Consider the following 26616-nt stretch of genomic DNA (forward strand, 5'->3'; position numbering starts at 1 on the left):
AAAGTGGCTGTTCCACTGGATGTCAGAAGGTGAATTCACCAATCTGTAAGTCGCTCTGGATAAGAGCGTCTGCTAAATGACTTAAATGTAATGTAAATGTAATGTCTCCCTCCACCAAAAACATGTCTATGAGCTTTTTCAATGTACAGGTGTGGCTGAAATCTGGTGTCAACAGTAACAGGGACAGACAGGGCAGCTGGCCAGAGAAACCAGGACTAAAACGCTCCTACAGTAGAAAAATGGTTTCATTTACATTTACATTTACATTTAAGTCATTTAGCAGACGCTCTTATCCAGAGCGACTTACAAATTGGTGAATTCACCTTCTGACATCCAGTGGAGCAGCCACTTTACAATAGTGCATCTAAATCATTAAGGGGGGGGGTGAGAAGGATAACTTATCCTATCCTAGGTATTCCTTGAAGAGGTGGGGTTTCAGGTGTCTCCGGAAGGTGGTGATTGACTCCGCTGTCCTGGCGTCGTGAGGGAGTTTGTTCCACCATTGGGGGCCAGAGCAGCGAACAGTTTTGACTGGGCTGAGCGGGAACTGTACTTCCTCAATGGTAGGGAGGCGAGCAGGCCAGAGGTGGATGAACGCAGTGCCCTTGCTTGGGTGTAGGGCCTGATCAGAGCCTGGAGGTACTGCGGTGCCGTTCCCCTCACAGCTCCGTAGGCAAGCACCATGGTCTTGTAGCGGATGCGAGCTTCAACTGGAAGCCAGTGGAGAGAGCGGAGAGCGGGGTGACGTGAGAGAACTTGGGAAGGTTGAACACCAGACGGGCTGCGGCGTTCTGGATGAGTTGTAGGGGTTTAATGGCACCGCAGGAGCCCAGCCAACAGCGAGTTGCAGTAATCCAGACGGGAGATGACAAGTGCCTGGATTAGGACCTGCGCCGCTTCCTGTGTGAGGCAGGGTCGTACTCTGCGGATGTTGTAGAGCATGAACCTACAGGAACGGGCCACCGCCATGATGTTGGTTGAGAACGACAGGGTGTTGTCCAGGATCACGCCAAGGTTCTTAGCGCTCTGGGAGGAGGACACAATGGAGTTGTCAACCGTGATGGCGAGATCATGGAACGGGCAGTCCTTCCCCGGGAGGAAGAGCAGCTCCGTCTTGCCGAGGTTCAGCTTGAGGTGGTGATCCGTCATCCACACTGATATGTCTGCCAGACATGCAGAGATGCGATCGCCACCTGGTCATCAGAAGGGGGAAAGGAGAAGATTAATTGTGTGTCGTCTGCATAGCAATGATAGGAGAGACCATGTGAGGTTATGACAGAGCCAAGTGACTTGGTGTATAGCGAGAATAGGAGAGGGCCTAGAACAGAGCCCTGGGGACACCGGTGGTGAGAGCGCGTGGCGAGGAGACAGATTCGCCACGCCACCTGGTAGGAGCGACCTGTCAGGTAGGACGCAATCCAAGCGTGGGCCGCGCCGGAGATGCCCAACTCGGAGAGGGTGGAGAGGAGGATCTGATGGTTCACAGTATCGAAGGCAGCCGATAGGTCTAGAAGGATGAGAGCAGAGGAGAGAGAGTTAGCTTTAGCAGTGCGGAGCGCCTCCGTGATACAGAGAAGAGCAGTCTCAGTTGAATGACTAGTCTTGAAACCTGACTGATTTGGATCAAGAAGGTCATTCTGAGAGAGATAGCGGGAGAGCTGGCCAAGGACGGCACGTTCAAGAGTTTTGGAGAGAAAAGAAAGAAGGGACACTGGTCTGTAGTTGTTGACATCGGAGGGATCGAGTGTAGGTTTTTTCAGAAGGGGTGCAACTCTCGCTCTCTTTGAAGACGGAAGGGACGTAGCCAGCGGTCAGGGATGAGTTGATGAGCGAGGTGAGGTAAGGGAGAAGGTCTCCGGAAATGGTCTGGAGAAGAGAGGAGGGGATAGGGTCAAGCGGGCAGGTTGTTGGGCGGCCGGTCGTCACAAGAAGCGAGATTTCATCTGGAGAGAGAGGGGAGAAAGAGGTCAGAGCACAGGGTAGGGCAGTGTGAGCAGAACCAGCGGTGTCGTTTGACTTAGCAAACGAGGATCGGATGTCGTCGACCTTCTTTTCAAAATGGTTGATGAAGTCATCTGCAGAGAGGGAGGAGGGGGGGGAGGGGAGGAGGATTCAGGAGGGAGGAAAAGGTGGCAAAGAGCTTCCTAGGGTTAGAGGCAGATGCTTGGAATTTAGAGTGGAAGAAAGTGGCTTTAGCAGCAGAGACAGAGGAGGAAAATGTAGAGAGGAGGGAGTGAAAGGATGCCAGGTCCGCAGGGAGCGGGTTTTCCTCCATTTCCGCTCGGCTGCCCGGAGCACTGTTCTGTGAGCTCGCAATGAGTCGTCGAGCCACGGAGCGGGAGGGGAGGACCGAGCCGGCCTGGAGGATAGGGGACATAGAGAGTCAAAGGATGCAGAAAGGGAAGAGAGGAGGGTTGAGGAGGCAGAATCAGGAGATAGGTTGGAGAAGGTATGAGCAGAGGGAAGAGATGATAGGATGGAAGAGGAGAGAGTAGCGGGGGAGAGAGAGCGAAGGTTGGGACGGCGCGATACCATCCGAGTAGGGGCAGTGTGGGAAGTGTTGGATGAGAGCGAGAGGGAAAAGGATACAAGGTAGTGGTCGGAGACTTGGAGGGGAGTTGCAATGAGGTTAGTGGAAGAACAGCATCTAGTAAAGATGAGGTCGGCGTATTGCCTGCCTTGTGAGTAGGGGGAAGGTGAGAGGGTGAGGTCAAGAGAGGAGAGGAGTGGAAAGAAGGAGGCAGAGAGGAATGAGTCAAAGGTAGACGTGGGGAGGTTAAAGTCGCCCAGGACTGTGAGAGGTGAGCCGTCTTCAGGAAAGGAGCTTATCAAGGCATCAAGCTCATTGATGAACTCTCCGAGGGAACCTGGAGGGCGATAAATGATAAGGATGTTAAGCTTGAAAGGGCTGGTAACTGTGACAGCATGGAATTCAAAGGAGGCGATAGACAGATGGGTAAGGGGAGAAAGAGAGAATGACCACTTGGGAGAGATGAGGATCCCGGTGCCACCACCCCGCTGACCAGAAGCTCTCGGGGTGTGCGAGAGCACGTGGGCGGACGAAGAGAGAGCAGTAGGAGTAGCAGTGTTGTCTGTGGTGATCCATGTTTCCGTCAGTGCCAAGAAGTCGAGGGACTGGAGGGAGGCATAGGCTGAGATGAACTCTGCCTTGTTGGCCGCAGATCGGCAGTTCCAGAGGCTACCGGAGACCTGGAACTCCACGTGGGTCGTGCGCGCTGGGACCACCAGATTAGGGTGGCCGCGGCCACGCTGTGTGGAGCGTTTGTATGGTCTGTGCAGAGAGGAGAGAACAGGGATAGATAGACACATAGTTGACGGGCTACATGACGGGTTTCATGACGTGTGTTATTTCTGATGGGGATTTCACATTGTGTCGGTCTCAAACTTACTGTTACACTATGTCACCTTGATACAGCTACAGTAGGAACGCTGTTAACTGCTTCCCCCTCCACTGCATATTTTAAACCTGCATTTAACCAGGCAAGTCAGTTAAGAACAAATTCTTATTTACAATGACGGCCTACAGGGGAACAGTGGGTTAACTGCCTTGTTCAGGGGCAGGAGGACAGATTATGACCTTGTCCGCTCGGGGATTCGAACCAGCAACCTTTGGGATCTATATGCCATTTCCAAATAGGCAGTTTAACACACACAATACATGGTTCCTTATGGTTGACCTGGATATTGTATCCCCACCAACTAAACATCCAGTAGTTCTGTCTGCAGAGGCATGTGAAGGTCATCTTTAACTCCTATCTCCTCCTCAGGGAGCAATAACTCGGGAGACAACGTGTCAGTTCTACTCCTCACTGACGTACAGAGGGAGATGGCACTGCTCAGGCAAGATGAATCAATAAGGAGTTGATGATAAATGACTCACTACTCAGGCAAGATGAATCAATAAGGAGTTGGATGATAAATGACTCACTGCTCAGGCAAGATGAATCAATAAGGAGTTGATGATAAATGACTCACTGCTCAGGCAAGATGAATCAATAAGGAGTTGATGATAAATGACTCACTGCTCAGGCAAGATGAATCAATAAGGAGTTGATAATAAATGACTCACTGCTCAGGCAATATGAATCAATAAGGAGTTGATGATAAATGACTCACTACTCAGGCAAGATGAATCAATAAGGAGTTGATAATAAATGACTCACTGCTCAGGCAAGATGAATCAATAAGGAGTTGATGATAAATGACTCACTGCTCAGGCAAGATGAATCAATAAGGAGTTGATGATAAATGACTCACTACTCAGGCAAGATGAATCAATAAGGAGTTGATGATAAATGACTCACTGCTCAGGCAAGATGAATCAATAAGGAGTTGATAATAAATGACTCACTGATCAGGCAAGATGAATCAATAAGGAGTTGATGACAAATGACTCACTGCTCAGGCAAGATGAATCAATAAGGAGTTGATAATAAATGACTCACTGCTCAGGCAAGATGAATCTCGTACGATTGGCTGTGTGTGTGTGTGTGTGTGTGTGTGTGTGTGTGTGTGTGTGTGTGTGTGTGTGTGTGTGTGTGTGTGTGTGTGTGTGTGTTACCTCTCTGCAGTCTCGTACGATGGGCTGTGTGGCGCTCAGTTCCTGTGTGTGTGTGTGTGTGTGTGTGTGTGTGTTACCTCTCTGCAGTCTCGTACGATGGGCTGTGTGCCGCTCAGTTCCTGCCCGCTGCCCAGCATGGCGCTGCTGGTACTCTTGTTGCGGCCGTGACCCTTCTTGAAGGGAGCCTTGGAGCCCCCAGGAAGGTCGTGACAGGGGGAGGTGGGGGACGTGGACAGGACCAAGGTCTTCAGGGCAGACACCTCCGCCTGGAGCACATCGATCTGGGGGGAGGGAGGGGGGGGGGGACATCACACATATAGAACCTATGGAGATACAGGTCTATCTTTTGTCTCGTCTCACACCGTTCTGACAGAGAGGTGAGGAACAGGTCTATCTGTCTCGTCTCACACCGTTCTGACAGAGAGGTGAGGAACAGGTCTATCTGTCTCGTCTCACACCGTTCTGACAGAGAGGTGAGGAACAGGTCTATCTGTCTCGTCTCACACCGTTCTGACAGAGAGGTGAGGAACAGGTCTATCTGCCTCGTCTCACACCGTTCTGACAGAGGTGAGAAACAGGACTGTTACTGTCAGACTGATAGGATATGATCTACAGGACTGTTACTGCTATCACTCACAGAAATGATACACCCTGCTATTAAAGCAGCCAGACATGGTGCACTACAGTCAGTACGTTCCTGTGGCTCCCATTACCAGCCAGCCGGGAGGCTGTAGTGGTGTGACTGACACCTTTAGTGAAGAGGCAGCACATAAATCAGCCAGCACTCCATCCCAGACACACACACCTGCAGAATGTTCATTAGACTATCAGACTGGGTCAGCTACTCCATTTCCATGAGGGAAACAGTCATGGCGGCAGGGTGGCCTAGTGGTTAGAGTGTAGAGGTGGCAGGGTAGCCTAGTGGTTAGAGTGTAGAGGTGGTAGGGTAGCCTAGTGGTTAGAGTGTAGAGGTGGTAGGGTGGCCTAGTGGTTAGAGTGTAGAGGTGGTAGGGTAGCCTAGTGGTTAGAGTGTAGAGGTGGTAGGGTAGCCTAGTGGTTAGAGTGTAGAGGTGGTAGGGTGGCCTAGTGGTTAGAGTGTAGAGGTGGTAGGGTAGCCTAGTGGTTAGAGTGTAGAGGTGGTAGGGTGGCCTAGTGGTTAGAGTGTAGAGGTGGTAGGGTGGCCTAGTGGTTAGAGTGTAGAGGTGGTAGGGTAGCCTAGTGGTTAGAGTGTAGAGGTGGTAGGGTAGCCTAGTGGTTAGAGTGTAGAGGTGGTAGGGTGGCCTAGTGGTTAGAGTGTAGAGGTGGCAGGGTGGCCTAGTGGTTAGAGTGTAGAGGTGGTAGGGTGGCCTAGTGGTTAGAGTGTAGAGGTGGTAGGGTGGCCTAGTGGTTAGAGTGTTGGACTAGTAATCGAAAGGTTGCAAGTTCAAATCCCCGAGCTGACAAGGTACAAATCTGTCGTTCTGCCCCTGAACAGGCAGTTAACCCACTGTTCCTAGGCCGTCATTGAAAATAAGAATTTGTTCTTAACTGACTTGCCTAGTAAAATAAAGGTAAAATAAAATAAATTGTAGACACAGTAGTATTGAACATGGTTGTGAATGGGTCAGTCCTCACCTTGTTCAGAGCTTCCTTCAGCTGCTTCTCAGCCATCGACTGTTTGATGTTGGCCTCACGCACCATCTTGTGAGCTTCCTGTAAGAAGGCACGAGACGTTAGACCCACAATGCATCACTCATCGCCCTGACCTCTAACCCCTACCGACTCCTGACACAAAACAGATAACCCAACAACCAAACACAAGTCAAGACAACCCGAGTCAGAGTCACAGCTGGCACCAAACACCCAGAGAAAAGCAGGTTAGTATCTTTACAAACTAACAAGAGCTTTGAAAACAGGAGAGAGGAGAGACAAAGGAGACCGAGAGAGAGAGGATAGAAACTGTTAATCTAGCTACGTAAGAGAAGGGAGGAGAGACAAAGGAGACCGAGAGAGAGAGGATAGAAACTGTTAATCTAGCTACGTAAGAGAAGGGAGGAGAGACAAAGGAGACCGAGAGAGAGAGAGAGAGAGGAAGGAAACTGTTAATCTAGCTACGTAAGAGAAGGGAGGAGAGACAAAGGAGACCGAGAGAGAGAGAGGATGGAAACTGTTAATCTCGCTACATAAGAGAAGGGAGGAGAGACAAAGGAGACCGAGAGAGAGAGAGAGAGGGTGGAAACTGTTAATCTAGCTACATAAGAGAAGGGAGGAGAGAAGCCAAAACACTGATCACAAGGAGGGCCGTCTCAGTGTTTCTGGGGGGAATGAATTAGCCGGTCGGACCAACCTCAAACAGGCTAGCAGTGAGCTCCTCCAATTCCTGGCCCAGTTGGTCCCTGACTTTAGAAAGCCTTTCACACTCCTCGTCTTTCAACTTAACATCCTTAAGAAATAAATAAAAAAACACAAAAAAACGGACAAACACAAACGTGATGAAACGTAAATATAAATGACCAGGTAATAATAATGACAAAGGAAAATCAAATGTGGTTTATTTTAGCAGCCGAAATAAGATGAAACAAATAAAAAATATGAAATGGAACCGTGACTTGGTGTGTGTGAATGTTGTGTACACTTCTTAAGACCGGCATGTACTGGAAACACACACAGTTCAGTTGACAGCAGGCCAAGTTTCGATAGCTGAAATCAAAACGTTTATATTACCCTAATAATATATTACCCTGTACAGTAAATGTATTTCAGAGCAATAAAATACTTAGTTCCTGGAAGGGATCTTTAACAGTGTGTGGCCCTTATTGTCCTATACTGGTTCCTGGAAGAGATCTTTAACAGTGTGTGGCCCTTATTGTTCTATACTGGTTCCTGGAAGGGATCTTTAACAGTGTGTGGCCCTTATTGTTCTATACTAGTTCCTGGAAGTGATATTTCACAGAGTGTGGCCCTTATTGTCCTATACTGGTTCCTGGAAGGGATCTTTAACAGAGTGTGGCCCTTATTGTCCTATACTTGTTCCTGGAAGGGATCTTTAACCTCTCTACGGTAGCCTCCCACATCAACAGCCAGTGAAATTGCAGGACGCCAAATTCAAAACAACAGAAATCCCAAAATTAAAATTCCTCAAACATACTTGTATTTTATACCATTTTAAAGACACACTTGTTGTAAATCCAGCCACAGTGTCCGATTTCAAAAAGGCTTTTATGGCGAAAACACACCAAAATGTTAGGTCAGAGCCAGGTCACAGAAAAACACAGCCATTTTTCCAGCCAAAGAGAGGAGTCACAAAAAGCAGAAATAGATTAAATGAATCACTAACCTTTGATGATCTTCATCAGATGACACCCATAGAACTACATGTTACACAATACATGTATGTTTTGTTTGGTCGGTAAAGTTCATATTTATATCCAAAAATCGGAGTTTCCATTGGTGCGTTATGTTCAGCAGTTCCAAAACATCCGGGATTTTGCAGAGAGCCACATCAATTTACAGAAATACTCATAATAAACATTGATAAAAGATACAACTGTTATGCATGGAATTTTAGATCCACTTCTCCTTAATGCAACCGCTGTGTCAGATTTCAAAAAAACTTTATGGAAAATGCACACCATGCAATAATTTGAGTACCGTGCTCAGAGACCAAAACAACCCAAACAGATATCCGCCATGTTGTGTCGTCAACAGAAGTCAGAAATAGCATTATAAATATTCACTTTCGTTTGATGATCTTCATCAGAATGCACTCCCAGGAATCCCAGTTCCACAATAAATATGTTTGTTTTGTTCGATAATGTCCATCATTTATGTCCAAATACCTCCTTTTTGTTAGCGCGTTCAGTACACAATCCAAACTCACGACGCGCGATCACTCCGAGCAGACGAAAAGTCAAAAGTTCCGTTACAGTCCGTAGAAACATGTCAAACGATGTATAGAATCAATCTTTAGGATGTTTTTAACATAAATCTTCAATAATGTTCCAACCGGAGAATTCCTTTGTCTGTAGAAATGCAATGGAACTAAGCGAACTATCACGTGAACGCGCAAGACTGAGCTTGTGGCTCTCTGGCAGACCTCTGACTCAATTCCCTCTCAATCTCCCCCACTTCCCAGTAGAAGCATCAAACAAGGTTCTAAAGACTGTTGACATCTAGTGGAAGCCTTGGGAAGTGTAATATGACCCCATAGACACTGTGTATTGATAGGCCAAGAGTTGAAAAACTACAAACCTCAGATTTCCCACATCCTGTTTGGATTTTTTCTCAGGTTTTTGCCTGCCATATGAGTTCTGTTATACTCACAGAAATCATTCAAACAGTTTGAGAAACGTCAGAGTGTTTTCTATCCAAATATACTAGTATATGCATATTCTAGCTTTTATGGCTGAGAAGCAGGCAGTTTAATTTGGGCACGCTTTTCACCCAAAATTCCCAATGCTGCCCCCTACCCTGGAGAAGTTAACAGTGTGTGGCCCTTATTGTTCTATACTACTTCCTGGAAGGAACATGGACATCCACTGCGGGCTGTATAAACTGGGTGTTGTCCATGTCATATAATACAACAGAAACATTCCTGTGTCCACTAGACCTGCTGCTTCTTAGTAAATATAACTTTATAGTGAGGCTACACCCACTAACCCCCACCAACACACTGAAGCAGTAACGGTTGTTCACCCATAAATTATATGTGAAGACCTACAACCCCCCCCCCCACACACACACACACAGGGATTACTAGTCCTCTCCTCTGGCAAGGTGACACCTCGTCACACATTGTTTTGTTTAACAAACCCAGTAGTTAAATAACTTTCCAGGGCCTGACCAAATACAACAGGACAGACACTAGTGGTATTCTAGACCGTGGTAAATAACAGGACAGACACTAGTGGTATTCTAGACCATGTTAAACAACAGGACAGACACTAGTGGTAAACAACAGGACAGACACTAGTGGTAAACAACAGGACAGACACTAGTGGTATTCTACACCGTGGTAAACAACAGAACAGACACTAGTGGTATTCTAGACCATGTTAAACAACAGGACAGACACTAGTGGTATTCTACACCGTGGTAAACAACAGGACAGACACTAGTGGTATTCTAGACTGTGGTAAACAACAGGACAGACACTAGTGGTAAACAACAGGATAGACACTAGTGGTAAACAACAGGACAGACACTAGTGGTATTCTAGACCATGGTAAACAACAGGACAGACACTAGTGGTATTCTAGACCATGGTAAACAACAGGACAGACACTAGTGGTAAACAACAGGACAGACACTAGTGGTAAACAACAGGACAGACACTAGTGGTAAACAACAGGACAGACACTAGTGGTATTCTAGACCATGGTAAACAACAGGACAGACACTAGTGGTAAACAACAAACAGACACTAGTGGTATTCTAGACCATGGTAAACAACAAACAGACACTAGTGGTATTCTAGACCATGGTAAACAACAAACAGACACTAGTGGTATTCTAGACCATGGTAAACAACAAACAGACACTAGTGGTATTCTAGACCATGGTAAACAACAAACAGACCCTAGTGGTATTCTAGACCATGGTAAACAACAAACAGACCATAGTGGTATTCTAGACCATGGTAAACAACAAACAGACACTAGTGGTATTCTAGACCATGGTAAACAACAAACAGACACTAGTGGTATTCTAGACCATGGTAAACAACAAACAGACACTAGTGGTAAACAACACTGTGGTAAACAACAATAAGCATCTGGAAGGATAAACACCAACTCCCTTGGCTAGCTGGGCCTTTTTATTTATTATTCAATGGCTCAGATTAGTAGTGGGAGCTGGCTTACAGCGTGCACACACACACACGCCCGGACAGGGTTCCCTCTCGCTCATCGAACACAAGGTCATCGCCATGCCGACAGAGGCAGAAGGGTGAGAGTAGTGATCAACGCAGGAAGTGGAAGGAGGTAGATAGTAGTAGTGATCAACACAGGAAGTGGAAGGAGGTAGATAGTAGTAGTGATCAACACAGGAGGTGGAGGGAGGTAGATAGTAGTAGTGATCAACACAGGAGGTGGAGGGAGAATGGGCAGGGAACGGCAGGAAAGGGGGAAGAAGGTAGAGGTGGGATGAGATGGAAGGAGAGGAAGAAAGGGGCTGACCCGGTTCTGGAGCGGACAACTTGTCTGAGCTGCGTAGACTGTCTAGGGGAATCAGTGATTGACCTGCCTGTCTGTGATCGGCTGGTCACCTGTTAAGGCTGTACAGACCCACAGCCTTAAACTGATTGGGAAGGAGGAACTGGGTGTTTCCGTCTCCTTACTGGAAGAGACACTGGCAACAGGACAGCAGTCAGTCCTGGTGCAGCGAGGAGCAGCCAGAAGGAGTAATACAGGGAGGAAGACACACAGCAGAGGGATCGTCAAGAATTGTGATTCCAAATTCATGAGGGGTCACCATAAGGTCAGCAGTGGTCAATAAGAACACCTGAGGATGACTGATTGGTTCAATCTAACCTCCCCCGGGCCACCCTGCTAGTAGCATGACCTGGTCTGATTTGGCGCATCTGTGATAGTGAATGAGGGCCAGTCTAATGGCTGTAGTTATAATCCAGGACTTCCCTGATGCTAATGGAACTGAAGGAGCCTCCAGGGGATACTGGGCTTTCCTCTAGTACAGTAGCTCACTGGTGATTCAGCACCACCTTCTAGTACAGTAGCTAGCTGGTGATTCAGCACCACCTTCTAGTACAGTAGCTAGCTGGTGATGCAGCACCACCTTCTCTCTAGTACAGTAGCTAGCTGGTAATTCAGCACCACCTTCTAGTACAGTAGCTAGCTGGTGATTCAGCACCACCTTCTAGTACAGTAGCTAGCTGGTGATTCAGCACCACCTTCTCTCTAGTACAGTAGCTAGCTGGTGATTCAGCACCACCTTCTCTCTAGTACAGTAGCTAGCTGGTAATTCAGCACCACCTTCTCTCTAGTACAGTAGCTAGCTGGTAATTCAGCACCACCTTCTAGTACAGTAGCTAGCTGGTGATTCAGCACCACCTTCTAGTACAGTAGCTAGCTGGTGATTCAGCACCACCTAGTACAGTAGCTAGCTGGTAATTCAGCACCACCTTCTAGTACAGTAGCTAGCTGGTGATGCAGCACCACCTTCTCTCTAGTACAGTAGCTAGCTGGTAATTCAGCACCACCTTCTAGTACAGTAGCTAGCTGGTGATTCAGCACCACCTTCTAGTACAGTAGCTAGCTGGTGATTCAGCACCACCTAGTACAGTAGCTAGCTGGTAATTCAGCACCACCTTCTAGTACAGTAGCTAGCTGGTGATGCAGCACCACCTTCTCTCTAGTACAGTAGCTAGCTGGTAATTCAGCACCACCTTCTAGTACAGTAGCTAGCTGGTGATTCAGCACCACCTTCTAGTACAGTAGCTAGCTGGTGATTCAGCACCACCTTCTCTCTAGTACAGTAGCTCGCTGGTGATTCAGCACCACCTTCTCTCTAGTACAGTAGCTAGCTGGTGATTCAGCACCACCTTCTCTCTAGTACAGTAGCTAGCTGGTGATTCAGCACCACCTTCTCTCTAGTACAGTAGCTCGCTGGTGATGCAGCACCACCTTCTAGTACAGTAGCTCGCTGGTAATTCAGCACCACCTTCTCTCTAGTACAGTAGCTAGCTGGTGATGCAGCACCACCTTCTAGTACAGTAGCTCGCTGGTGATGCAGCACCACCTTCTAGTACAGTAGCTCGCTGGTAATTCAGCACCACCTTCTAGTACAGTAGCTCGCTGGTAATTCAGCATCTCCTTCTAGTACAGTAGCTCGCTGGTAATTCAGCACCACCTTCTAGTACAGTAGCTCGCTGGTAATTCAGCACCACCTTCTAGTACAGTAGCTCGCTGGTAATTCAGCACCACCTTCTAGTACAGTAGCTCGCTGGTAATTCAGCACCACCTTCTAGTACAGTAGCTAGCTGGTGATTCAGCATCTCCTTCTAGTACAGTAGCTCGCTGGTGATTCAGCATCTCCTTCTAGTACAGTAGCTCGCTGGTGATTCAGCATCTCCTTCTAGTACAGTAGCTAGCTGGTGATTCAGCACCACCTTCTAGTACAGTGGCTAGCTGGTGATTCAGCATCTCCTTCTAGTACAGTAGCTAGCTGGTGATGCAGCACCACCTTCTCTCTAGTACAGTAGCTAGCTGGTGATTCAGCATCTCCTTCTAGTACAGTAGCTAGCTGGTGATTCAGCATCTCCTTCTAGTACAGTGGCTAGCTGGTGATTCAGCACCACCTTCTAGTACAGTAGCTAGCTGGTAATTCAGCACCACCTTCTAGTACAGTAGCTAGCTGGTGATGCAGCACCACCTTCTCTCTAGTACAGTAGCTAGCTGGTGATTCAGCATCTCCTTCTAGTACAGTGGCTAGCTGGTGATTCAGCATCTCCTTCTAGTACAGTAGCTCGCTGGTGATTCAGCACCACCTTCTAGTACAGTAGCTCGCTGGTGATTCAGCACCACCTTCTAGTACAGTAGCTAGCTGGTGATTCAGCACCACCTTCTAGTACAGTAGCTAGCTGGTGATTCAGCATCTCCTAGTACAGTAGCTAGCTGGTGATGCAGCATCTCCTAGTACAGTAGCTAGCTGGTGATTCAGCATCTCCTAGTACAGTAGCTAGCTGGTGATGCAGCACCACCTTCTAGTACAGTAGCTAGCTGGTGATGCAGCACCACCTTCTAGTACAGTAGCTAGCTGGTGATGCAGCACCACCTTCTAGTACAGTAGCTAGCTGGTGATTCAGCACCACCTTGTAGTACAGTAGCAAGCTGGATATTCAGCACCACCTTCTAGTACAGTAGTTTGTACTGTCCGTCTCTCACACCCCTCTCTCTTTCACTCATGATTTTCTGTCTTTTGTTCTCTCGCTCTCCTTCCGTCTTACAATCTTTCTTTCTCTCTCACCATCTCTCTCACACATCCCTGCTCTGAGCAGCAGGACTGAAACAGACAGAATGTGGGTGCAACTGGCAGCTGCGTCTCTCTCACACCATTTCATCCCAGAGTTCTCTAAATCAGGTAGTGAGATGACACCTTGACTGTCTGCCACACCAGTGTAGAGGGGAGGAGACAGAATGTTCAGGAGAAACAGAGGTAAAAACAACAACAACAACGTTTGAAGCAATAATTGACACGTGACAAACTCCTGTTTGTGGTTCTAATATGCTGCTCTGATAGAGGCAGAATGAAGAGGCAGAATGAAGAGGCAGAATGAAGAGGCAGAATGAAGAGGCAGAATGAAGAGGCAGAATGAAGAGGCAGAATGAAGAGGCAGAATGAAGAGGCAGAATAGGCAGATGGAGCCTATTGAGATGGCAGCGTCGCATCTAAATCCTTAGGAAACTAAGTCGTATTTTAATTTTTTCTAAAGTATTATTTCTTACATTGTTAGCCCAGAAAACCTTAAGTGTTATTACATACAGTCGGGAACAGCTATTAAATAGAGAGATGTCAACTTGCCAGCACAACCAGGAATTCGACCAGGAACACGACTTTCCCAAAGCAGATCCTTTGTCTGCACCTCCCAGGGCATTTGAACTGATTCCAGATGCCGACCCAAAACAACGCCGTCGGAGGAGAGGGTGCCGGAGCGTCTTCTAGTGAGGCTTCGGATGCACGCACACCACCCAACGCTTCCGAGTACATTACTCACTAATGTCCAGTCCCTCGTTAACGAAGTCGACGAAATCAGGGCAAGAGCTGCTTTCCAAAGACATATCCGGGATTGTAACATGCTCTGTTTCACGGAGACATGGCTAGCAGGGGACATGCTGTCGGAGTCCGTACAGCCAACAGGATGTTCGGTGCATCGTGCCGACAGGAACAAACATCTCTCCGGTAAGAAGAAGAAGGGGGTGTATGTTTCATGATTAACGACTCATGGTGTAATTGTAACAACATACAAGAACTCAAGTCCTTTTGTTCACCTGACCTAGAGTTCCTCACAATAAAATGCAGGCCGTATTAACTCCCATGAGAATTCTCCTCGGTTATCGTCACAGCCGTGTATATCCCCCACAAGCGGGTACCAAGACAGCCATCAAGGAACTTGAAAACCAAATTTCCTGAGGCTGCATTTATTGTAGCTGGGGATTTTAACCTCTTGATGCTCTGGGGGCGCTATTTCATTTTTGGATGAAAAACGTTCCCGTTTTAAACAAGATATTTTGTCACAAAAAGATGCTCGACTATGCATATAATTGATAGCTTTCGAAAGAAAACACTCTGACGTGTCCAGAACTACCAAGATATTTTCTGTGCGTGCCCTAGAACGTGAGCTTCAGGCAAAACCAAGATGAGACGGCATCCAGGAAATGAGCAGGATTTTTGAGGCTCTGTTTTCCATTGTCTCCTTATATGGCTGTGAATGCGAGAGGAGTAAGTCTGCCCTTTCTGTCGTTTCCCCAAGGTGTCTGCAGCATTGTGACGTATTTGTAGGCATATCATTGGAAGATTGACCATAAGAGACCACATTTACCAGGTGTCCGCCCGGTGTCCTCCGTCGAAATTGGTGCGCAAAAGTCAGCTGCATGTATTTTTTCCATTGGATTTAGAGAAGAATGCAAGCTTCCACGAACGATATATCAATGAAGAGATATGTGAAAAAACACCTTGAGGATTGATTCCAAACAACGTTTGCCATGTTTCGGTCGATATTATGGAGTTAATTCGGAAAAAGTTTGACGTTGTAGGTGACTGAATTTTCGGTTCGTTTCGGTAGCCAAATGCGATGTACAAAACGGAACGATTTCTCCTACACAGACGCTTTCAGGAAAAACTGTGCATTTGGTATGTAACAGAGTCTCCTCATTGAAAACATCCGAAGCTCTTCAAAGGTAAATGATTTTATTTATTTGGTTATCTGGTTTTTTGTGAAAATGTTGCGTGCTAAATGCTACTCAAAATGCTAAGCTAGCTTAGCATACTCTTACACAAATTAGTCAATTTCTATGGTTCAAAAGCATTTTTTGAAAATCTGAGATGACAGTGTTGTTAAGAAAAGGCTAAGCTTGAGAGCAGACGCATTATTTTCATTTTATTTGCGATTTTCAGAAATCGTTAACGTTGCGTTATGCTAATGAGCCTGAGGCTTTAGTCACGATCCCGGATCCGGGATGGGGAGTTTCAACAGGTTAACAAAGCTAATTTGAGAACAAGGATAACTAAATTCTATCAGCATATCGATTGCAGTACACAAGAGAGTAACATGCACAACCACTGCTACTCTAATTTCCGCGATGCACACAAGGCTCTCCCCCGCCCTCCTTTTGGCTAATCTGACCATGACTCCATCTTGTAGCTCCCCTCCTACAGGCATAAACTATAACAGGAAGCACCCGTGGTTAGGTCTATCCAACGCTGGTCTGACTAATCGGATTCCACGCTTCAAGATTGTTTCGATCACGTGGACTGGGATGTTTTCCGGGTAGCCTCAGACAATAACATTGACGTACACGCTGACTCGGTGAGCGAGTTAATAAAGGAAGTGTATAGAAGATGTTGTACCCACTGAAAATATTAAAGCCTTCCCTAAACAGAAACCGTGAAATGATGGCAGCTTTCGGGCAAAACTGAAAGCACATAACACCGCATTTAATCATGGCAAGGCGAGTGGGAAACATGGCCGAATACAAACAGTGTAGTTATTCCCTACGTAAGGCAATCAAACAAGTTTAAGCATCAGTATAGAGACAAAGAGGAGTCGTAATTCAACAGCTCAGAGACGAGACGTATGTGGCTACAGACAATTACGGATTACAACAAAAAAAAACAGCCCCGTCGGAGATGTCTTACTCCAAACAAACTAAACAACTTCTTTGCTCGCTTTGAGGACAATACAGTGCCACCGCCACGGCCCGCTACCAAAGACTGTGGGCTCTCCTTCTCCATGGTCGACGTGAGTAAAACATTTAACCTGTTACATCTATGGGGGCGCTATTTCATTATTGAATAAAAAAACGTGCCCGTTTTAAGCGCAATATTTTGTCACAAAAAGATGCTTGACTATGCATATAATTGACAGCTTTGGAAAGAGGACACTCTGATGTTTCCAAAACTGCAAAGATATTGTCTGTGAGTGCCCCAGAACTGATGCTACAGGCGAAACCAAGATGAAACTTCAACCAGGAAATGAGCAGGATTTTTGAGGCTCTGTTTTTCATTGTCTCCTTATATGGCTGTGAATGCGCAAGGAATGAGCCTGCCCGATCTATCGTTTCCCCAAGGTGTCTGCAGCATTGTGACGTATTTGTAGGCATATCATTGGAAGATTGACCATAAGAGACTACATTTGCCAGGTGTCCGCCCGGTGTCCTCCGTCGAAATTGGTGCGTCATCTTCAACTGCATGTCTTTTTCCAAGCGATGCGCCGTAGAAAGTAGACTACCACGAACGATATATCAATGAAGAGATATGTGAAAAACACATTGAGGATTGATTCTAAACAGCGTTTGCCGTGTTTCAGTTGATATTATGGAGTTAATTTGGAACAGTTCGCCGTTTTGATGACTGAATTTTTTTTTTTTTTTTGTACCCAAACGTGATGTACAAAACGGAGCGATTTCTCCTACATTTGCTATGTAACTGAGAGTCTCCTCATTGAAAACATCCGAAGTTCTTCAAAGGTAAATGATTTTATTTGAATCCTTTTCTGGTTTTTGTGCAAATGTTGCCCGCTAAATGCTTCGCTAGCTATCAATACTCTTACACAAATGCTTGTTTTGCTATGGTTCAAAAGCATATTTTGAAAATCTGAGATGACAGTGTTGTTAAGAAAAGGCTAAGCTTGAGAGCTAGCACATTCATTTCATTTGCGATTTTCATAAATAGTTAACGTTACGTTATGCTAATGAGCTTGAGGCTATAACTGGATACAGGTTTTTTTCATAGCCAAACGTAAACAAAACGGAGCGATTTGTCCTACACAAATAATATTTTTTTGAAAAACTGAACATTTGCTATCTAACTGAGAGTCTCCTCATTGAAAACATCTGAAGTTCTTCAAAGGTAAATAATTTTATTTGAATGATTTTCTTGTTTTTGTGAAAATGTTGCTGGCTGAATTCTAGGCGTATAGCTATGCTAGCTAGCTGTCAATACTCTGACACAAATGCTTGTTTAGCTATGGTTGAAAAGCATATTTTGAAAATCTGAGATGACAGTGTTGTTAACAAAAGTCTAAGCTTGAGAGCAAATATATATTTCATTTCATTTGCGATTTTCATGAATAGTTAACGTTGCGTTATGCTAATGAGCTTGAGGCTATAAATAGGATCTCGACGCAAGAAGTTAAACGTGTTAACCCTCGCAAAGCTGCTGGCCCAGACGCCATCCCCAGCCGCGTCCTCAGAGCATGCGCAGACCAGCTGGCTGGTGTGTTTACGGACATATTCAATCGCACCCTATCCCAGTCTGCTGTCCCCACATGCTTCAAGATGGCCACCATTGTTCCTGTTCCCAAGAAAGCTAAGGTAACCGAGCTAAACGACTATCGCCCCGTAGCACTCACCTCCCGTCATCATGAAGTGCTTTGAGAGACTAGTCAAGGATCATATTACCTCCACCCCACCTGATACCCTAGACCCACCACAATTTGCTTACCGCCCCAAAAAGGTCCACAGACGATGCAATCGCCATCTGGACAAGAGGAATACCTATGTAAGAATGCTATTCATTGACTACAGCTCTGCATTCAACAGCATAGTACCCTCCAAACTCATCATAAACTTGATACCCTGGGTCTCGAACCTGATCTGTGCAACTGGGTCCTGGACTTCCTGACGGGCCGCACCCAGGTGGTGATGGTAGGAAACATCTCCACTCCACCGATGCTCAACACTGGAGCTCCACAAGGGTGCGTTCTCAGCCCTCTCCTGTACGTCCTGTTCACCCATGACTGCATGGCCATGCACGCCTCCAACTCAATCATCAAGTTTAGACAACACTACAGTGGTAGGCTTGATTACCAACAACGACGAGACAGCCTACAGTGTGTGCTGTGGTGTCAGGAAAACCTCTCACTCAATATATTAACATCCTGTTCCATTACTAGATTGTGTGTATTAGGCTTTGTTGTGGAATAGTTAGATGTGACCTTTTAGATACTGCTGCACTGTCAGATCTAGAAGCATAAGCATGTAGCTACACCTACAATAACATCTGCTAACCATGTGTATGTGACCAATAGAATTTGATTCGATTTGAACGAAGAGGCTGATAATAACATGGTAAAATGGAATAGATCATCAGATTGAACAAAGCACTGTTCCTGTAGAATCACTGGTCAACCAATCACCTTGCCTGCTCAGGCCCAACCCCTTCCGTTCCAACACGCCCATTCAAACTCTGGTTACGAGGCAGTGATGATAGTTCTCACTCATCAGAGTTGGCTGGAGATAGCAGCATTCAGGAGCGCTGGGTTAAAAATAAACATTGGCAAGAGGCTTGTGGGGTAATTTCAGAGAACACAGGAGGACATGTTGGTCCCCTGCCGTTGATTTCAACATGGCTACTCTGATGAGGAGGAGAACCACACATTCCTTCTGCATGGATTTCACTCTGTTATCAACTGATGTGAGACCATCCAACTAGTAGAGACACACAACCAGAGGGAATATACACATGACATGGGCACAGTGTGTGTGTGTGTGTGTGTGTGTGTGTGGTCTCTTACCCTCTGTGCCTTGGCTAGCTCCTCCTTCAGTCTCTCATTGGCTTTCTCTCTGATCTCCATGACTGAGGGGCTGCGGAGGCGGGACAGGCTGTCATTGGTCAGACTCAGAGACTCCTCCCCTTCTTCTCCAGCCAGGAATACCCCCTCTGCTGACTCCGCCTCTGACCGGACGGGGGGTTCCAACCCCGGAACGCTGCAAGGAATCATGGGTACACTAATGTAAGCATGTAGGAGGGTTGGCTGATTACTACAGGGATCAATCAGTCATCACTGATCAGCACTATTGACTGTATGATTAGTGGTGATAATGATCCAGCTATCATTACCTGGTTGGACATTTTAAGCTGAGTAAGCATGTTTTAATGTATGAATTAGCATCCCAGTGGGCTAGTCATCAATAGTACGTTTTAAGGTGTCAATGAACACTGCTTAGTGGAACCCTTGACTTGTATTGAATACATTGCCTGGTTAATACCGACTGCACTGCGTGAAGAGATCCTAGCAGAAATAATGGCATCATTTAAAACAGTTTCACCTGCTAGGATTTGTGTTCCATCCTCAAGATTTTTCTCTAGTATCTCTTTACATTGTGGTCGTCATGTGCCAGGTAATATATCTCTTTACATTCTGGTCGTCATGTGCCAGGTAATATATCTCTTTACATTCTGGTCGTCATGTGCCAGGTAATATATCTCTTTACATTCTGGTCGTCATGTGCCAGGTAATATATCTCTTTACATTCTGGTCGTCATGTGCCAGGTAATATATCTCTTTACATTCTGGTCGTCATGTGCCAGGTAATATATCTCTTTACATTCTGGTCGTCATGTGCCAGGTAATATATCTCTTTACATTGTGGTTGTCATGGGCCAGGTAATATATCTCTTTACATTCTGGTTGTCATGGGCCAGGTAATATATCTCTTTACATTCTGGTCGTCATGTGCGAGGTAATATATCTCTTTACATTCTGGTCGTCATGTGCCAGGTAATATATCTCTTTACATTCTGGTCGTCATGCGCCAGGTAATATATCTCTTTACATTGTGGTTGTCATGGGCCAGGTAATAGATCTCTTTACATTCTGGTTGTCATGGGCCAGGTAATATATCTCTTTACATTCTGGTCGTCATGTGCCAGGTAATATATCTCTTTACATTCTGGTCGTCATGTGCCAGGTAATATATCTCTTTACATTCTGGTCGTCATGTGCCAAGTAATATATCTCTTTACATTCTGGTCGTCATGTGCCAGGTAATATATCTCTTTACATTCTGGTCGTCATGTGCCAGGTAATATATCTCTTTACATTGTGGTCGTCATGGGCCAGGTAATATATCTCTTTACATTGTGGTCGTCATGGGCCAGGTAACATATCTCTTTACATTGTGGTCGTCATGGGCCAGGTAATATATCTCTTTACATTGTGGTCGTCATGGGCCAAGTAACATATCTCTTTACATTGTGGTCGTCATGGGCCAAGTAACATATCTCTTTACATTGTGGTCGTCATGGGCCAGGTAACATATCTCTTTACATTGTGGTCGTCATGGGCCAGGTAATATATCTCTTTACATTGTGGTCATCATGGGCCAAGTAACATATCTCTTTACATTGTGGTCGTCATGGGCCAGGTAATATATCTCTTTACATTGTGGTCGTCATGGGCCAGGTAACATATCTCTTTACATTGTGGTCATCATGGGCCAGGTAACATATCTCTTTACATTGTGGTTGTCATGGGCCAGGTATTATCTCTTTACATTGTGGTTGTCATGGGCCAGGTATTATCTCTTTACATTGTGGTTGTCATGGGCCAGGTATTATCTCTTTACATTGTGGTTGTCATGGGCCAGGTATTATCTCTTTACATTGTGGTTGTCATGGGCCAGGTATTATCTCTTTACATTGTGGTTGTCATGGGCCAGGTATTATCTCTTTACATTGTGGTTGTCATGGGCCAGGTATTATCTCTTTACATTGTGGTTGTCATGGGCCAGGTATTATCTCTTTACATTGTGGTTGTCATGGGCCAGGTAACATCTCTTTACATTGTGGTTGTCATGGGCCAGGTATTATCTCTTTACATTGTGGTTGTCATGGGCCAGGTATTATCTCTTTACATTGTGGTTGTCATGGGCCAGGTATTATCTCTTTACATTGTGGTTGTCATGGGCCAGGTATTATCTCTTTACATTGTGGTTGTCATGGGCCAGGTATTATCTCTTTACATTGTGGTTGTCATGGGCCAGGTATTGTAAGGCTGTTTCTCCAGGAGGGTTTATTCCTGACCTTCCATTGTGGGGTTCTGTGCTGCCCAGTAGCCTAGGGGCAGAGTAGATGGGCTGGGTGGGCAGCTGGTCGGCTCGCAGGGCGTTGGGGGGGCAGGGGCTGGAGCTGAGGGAGGGTGTACGGTACAGGGCGCTGGAAGGGGCGCTGTGACATTGGGGTCTGGTGTCGGAGGTCAATCCGTGGAGGTCAGGGGTGGTGGGTGACGCCAAGTTGACCTCATGGAAGCCTTCGAGGGGTTCGCTGGCCATAGCCCTGCAGCTTCAGTCATCATACACCTCCCTGAGGAGAGGAGAGAGGGGAGAAAAGAACACGATTCAAATGAAAGTCAAAATAATGACTGTTTGGGGTCAAACAGAGACCTCCATTCTAGACTACATTCACACAGATCTAATTCTGCTATTTCAAGCAGACTACCCACATCAGCAACAGTATCAGTGTGTATTACAGACAGTAACAGGCCAGTCTCTCAGAGGAAGCAGGTCATTCAGGGGAATGATTAGACAGTAACAGGCCAGTCTCTCTGAGAGGAAACAGGTCATTCAGGGGAATGTTACAGACAGTAACAGGCCAGTCTCTCTGAGAGGAAATGTAGGTTTAGCTAGCCTGCACAACTAAGACTGGTTCCACCAAACTGTTACATTCCAGAAGCTGTTTCATTCATTCATTCATTCATTCATTCATTCAGCTGAATTGAAACCAACAGGTATGAACCTACCATTATGATGAATGTGTGTGTATTTAAAAGCTGATGATGTGATTGTGTGTGTAGTGGGTCTCCTCTTCAGTCAGGACAGACCTCCAACACTGACTTACTGCTGCAAGAGAAGACAGGAAGAGATGAGAGTTACTGTTGGTGAGCAGCTTGGGGGAACAGCTTGTTGGGGGAACATGTTGTTGGAGGAGCAGCTTGGGGGAACATGTTGGAGGAGCAGCTTGGGGGAACATGTTGTTTGAGGAGCAGCTTGGGGGAGCATGTTGGGGGAATGTGTTGTTGGGAGGAGCAGCTTGGGGGAACATGTTGTTGGAGGAGCAGCTTGGGGGAACATGTTGTTGGAGGAGCAGCTTGGGGGAACAGCTTGTTGGGGGAACATGTTGCCAGGGTTAATTAGGTGTAACCCTTTACACTCGTACCCGTAGACAGGTTTAAAATGGCAGATTTGGACAGTAATTAGCACCTAAATTGGATAACACAACCTGTACAGTAACATGCTATATACATGACGTCTGACCTCTGGCTTTGGGCTTTTGACTGACAGACGTTCTGAACTAGAGCACCGCACGCCACAACAAGTTTTACAAATTATTTGTTGTCCGAACGATGGAAATGCTGTAAATGAAGTATTTTGAAAGATGAGACGTTGAGCATTATAATTACTACCTCTGATGGAACACAAGCCAGACAAACACCTGTGAGTCCAAATGTGCACTTCACATTTCATTATCAGACAACTCATGTCATGTACAGTGTGAACGTTTATCATCACTATGTTTGATGAACAGTTACCAGGTGACATGGGGTCACACCCTGGGTTGTTGTGAACAGAATGAGTCTGATGTGCAGTTACCAGGTGACATGGGGTCACACCCTGGGTTGTTGTGAACAGAATGAGTCTGGTTGATGAACAGTTACCAGGTGACATGGGGTCACACCCTGGGTTGTTGTGAACAGAATGAGTCTGGTTGATGAACAGTTACCAGGTGACATGGGGTCACACCCTGGGTTGTTGTGAACAGAATGAGTCTGGTTGATGAACAGTTACCAGGTGACAGGGGGTCACACCCTGGGTTGTTGTGAACAGAATGAGTCTGTTTGATGAACAGTTACCAGGTGACATGGGGTCACACCCTGGGTTGTTGTGAACAGAATGAGTCTGGTTGATGAACAGTTACCAGGTGACATGGGGTCACACCCTGGGTTGTTGTGAACAGAATGAGTCTGGTTGATGAACAGTTACCAGGTGACATGGGGTCACACCCTGGGTTGTTGTGAACAGAATGAGTCTGGTTGATGAACAGTTACCAGGTGACATGGGGTCACACCCTGGGTTGTTGTGAACAGAATGAGTCTGGTTGATGAACAGTTACCAGGTGACAGGGGTCACACCCTGGGTTGTTGTGAACAGAATGAGTCTGGTTGATGAACAGTTACCAGGTGACATGGGGTCACACCCTGGGGTGTTGTGAACAGAATGATGCTGGTTGATGAACAGTTACCAGGTGACATGGGGTCACACCCTGGGTTGTTGTGAACAGAATGAGTCTGGTTGATGAACAGTTACCAGGTGACATGGGGTCACACCCTGGGTTGTTGTGAACAGAATGAGTCTGGTTGATGAACAGTTACCAGGTGACATGGGGTCACACCCTGGGTTGTTGTGAACAGAATGAGTCTGGTTGATGAACAGTTACCAGGTGACATGGGGTCACACCCTGGGTTGTTGTGAACAGAATGAGTCTGTTTGATGGACAGTTACCAGGTGACATGGGGTCACACCCTGGGTTGTTGTGAACAGAATGAGTCTGGTTGATGAACAGTTACCAGGTGACATGGGGTCACACCCTGGGTTGTTGTGAACAGAATGAGTCGGCATCCAAAGATTATCCAACATGAATAAACGCTTGGAGGAAAGGATGACATCAGTGGTGTTGTCCACGGCGATACAGATATCACTTATTATCGATATCTACATAGCGCATTGATGTGAATCACACTGCTGCTCTCTCATTTAGCTATTTGCGCCTTACAGATTACGGTTGTTGTGGACGGCTGTTCACAAATCTAAATGTGTATTCGAACCCAATAATAGTTGAATTCAATAAGTTTAAGCTGCCTGTCATTCACTGTTTTTGAAACCAGTGGACAGTCAGTGAAAAATGCGCTCTTGCAACAGCTGCATATTGCGGATCCTAAACAGCCGGTGAAATAGAGGTGAGTGAGATCCTCCCTTCTGAACTCCACTGTGGCATTGTGCCCCACACGGTCAGAAACCAGCTTCATTTAACACCCCGGCTGGGGCTTAATTGTCCATGGGACTGACAGACACCATCAAACCTGACCACTGCAGACTTCACAGCTGCATATTGTCAAGATATCAACGTGTCACCAACAAAAAGATCAGCGGGACAATAACGAACGCAGCATGTGTCATTCATTTTTTTAGGTGTAAACAGCACTTTTCAGTAGTGCTGAGAGCACGCCGGTCCATGAGCGCAGTATCTATTTTTAAACTCAAAATAATGACCCAAATCAGTCATCCATAACAACAGAATCATAAACAGAGTAGGCTAGTTAGTTAGTGAGAACACGCACCACACACACACACACACACACACACACACACACACACACACACACACCTCACACACACGCATCTCAAACTCCACTGGCCAAACACACAACAGACACACCCATGCAAAGGTTAAGCTAACTCTGTTATGAGGTGTTGTTACAACCAGGCCAGTCCACTGAAGGGTGGATATAAAATAAATCTATTGGCTGGAAAGACGGGAGAGCCCGGTAATGGGAACAGCTCATAGGCTGCATCATCCAGTGAACATGGTGCTGTAAAGAGGAGAGTAACGACCACTCTGAGACGAGCTACTGTAGTGTGTGTGTGTGTGTGTGTGTGTGTGTGTGTGTGTGTGTGTGTGTGTGTGTGTGTGTGTGTGTGTGTGTGTCTCTCTCTCTCTTTGTCTGTGTGTTTCTAAGAGGGTGTGTTGTGTCCTCAACAGGGTTTACAGATACAACAGGACAAGAATAGCAGCAGTCAGACAGTAGGCAGGTCATTACTCATCAACTATTAGTCCCGTCTACAGAGAGGGATTCAACTAGATCACAGTCCTGTCTCACAGAGAGGGATTCAACTACATCACAGTCCTGTCTCACAGAGAGGAGTTAAACTAGATCACAGTCCTGTCTCACAGAGAGGGGTTCAACTAGATCAGTCCTGTCTACAGAGAGGGATTCAACTAGATCAGTCCTGTCTACAGAGAGGGATTCAACTAGATCACAGTCCAGTCTCACAGAGAGGGGTTAAACTAGATCACAGTCCTGTCTACAGAGAGGGGTTCAACTAGATCACAGTCCAGTCTCACAGAGAGGGGTTAAACTAGATCACAGTCCTGTCTCACAGAGAGGGGTTCAACTAGATCACAGTCCAGTCTCACAGAGAGGGGTTAAACTAGATCACAGTCCTGTCTACAGAGAGGGGTTCAACTAGATCACAGTCCAGTCTCACAGAGAGGGGTTAAACTAGATCACAGTCCTGTCTCACAGAGAGGGGTTCAACTAGATCACAGTCCAGTCTCACAGAGAGGGGTTAAACTAGATCACAGTCCAGTCTCACAAAGAGGGGTTCAACTAGATTACAGTCCTGTCTACAGAGAGGGGTTCAACTAGATTACAGTCCTGTCTACAGAGAGGGGTTCAACTAGATCACAGTCCAGTCTCACAAAGAGGGGTTCAACTAGATCACAGTCCTGTCTCACAGAGAGGGGTTCAACTAGATTACAGTCCTGTCTCACAGAGAGGGGTTAAACTAGATCACAGTCCTGTCTCACAGAGAGGGGTTCAACTACATCACAGTCCTATCTCACAGAGAGGGGTTAAACTAGATCACAGTCCCGTCTACAGAGAGGGGTTCAACTAGATCACAGTCCTGTCTCACAGAGAGGGGTTCAACTAGATCACAGTCCTGTCTACAAAGAGGGGTTCAACTAGATTACAGTCCTGTCTACAGAGAGGGGTTCAACTAAATCACAGTCCTGTCTCACAGAGAGGGGTTCAACTAGATCACAGTCCTGTCTCACAGAGAGGGGTTAAACTAGATCACAGTCCCGTCTACAGAGAGGGGTTCAACTAGATCACAGTCCTGTCTCACAGAGAGGGGTTCAACTAGATTACAGTCCTGTCTACAGAGAGGGATTCAACTAGATCACAGTCCTGTCTACAAAGAGGGGTTCAACTAGATTACAGTCCTGTCTACAGAGAGGGGTTCAACTAAATCACAGTCCTG

General features: G+C 46.3%; 1 protein-coding gene across 3 annotated transcripts in view; it reads right to left on the reverse strand.

The window, feature by feature from the left end:
* Positions 1-26616, reverse strand: part of LOC135530085 (rab-3A-interacting protein-like) — a 77101-nt gene that overhangs the window by 32097 nt on the left and 18388 nt on the right. For 2 of the 3 annotated variants that reach the window (XM_064958473.1, XM_064958472.1), the window contains exons 2-7: positions 22317-22416; positions 21602-21880; positions 19311-19503; positions 6909-7004; positions 6197-6274; positions 4660-4863 (exon numbers count right to left, since the gene is read on the reverse strand). In XM_064958473.1, the coding sequence (XP_064814545.1) occupies positions 4660-4863; positions 6197-6274; positions 6909-7004; positions 19311-19503; positions 21602-21849 (819 nt within the window). In that variant the 5' untranslated portion in view covers positions 21850-21880; positions 22317-22416. The remainder of the gene's footprint in view (positions 1-4659; positions 4864-6196; positions 6275-6908; positions 7005-19310; positions 19504-21601; positions 21881-22316; positions 22417-26616) is intronic. The other variant, XM_064958474.1, reaches the window with a different exon arrangement.

The sequence above is a fragment of the Oncorhynchus masou genome, unplaced genomic scaffold (genome assembly GCF_036934945.1).
Source record: "Oncorhynchus masou masou isolate Uvic2021 unplaced genomic scaffold, UVic_Omas_1.1 unplaced_scaffold_1251, whole genome shotgun sequence".
NCBI classification, from domain to species: Eukaryota; Metazoa; Chordata; class Actinopteri; order Salmoniformes; family Salmonidae; genus Oncorhynchus; species Oncorhynchus masou.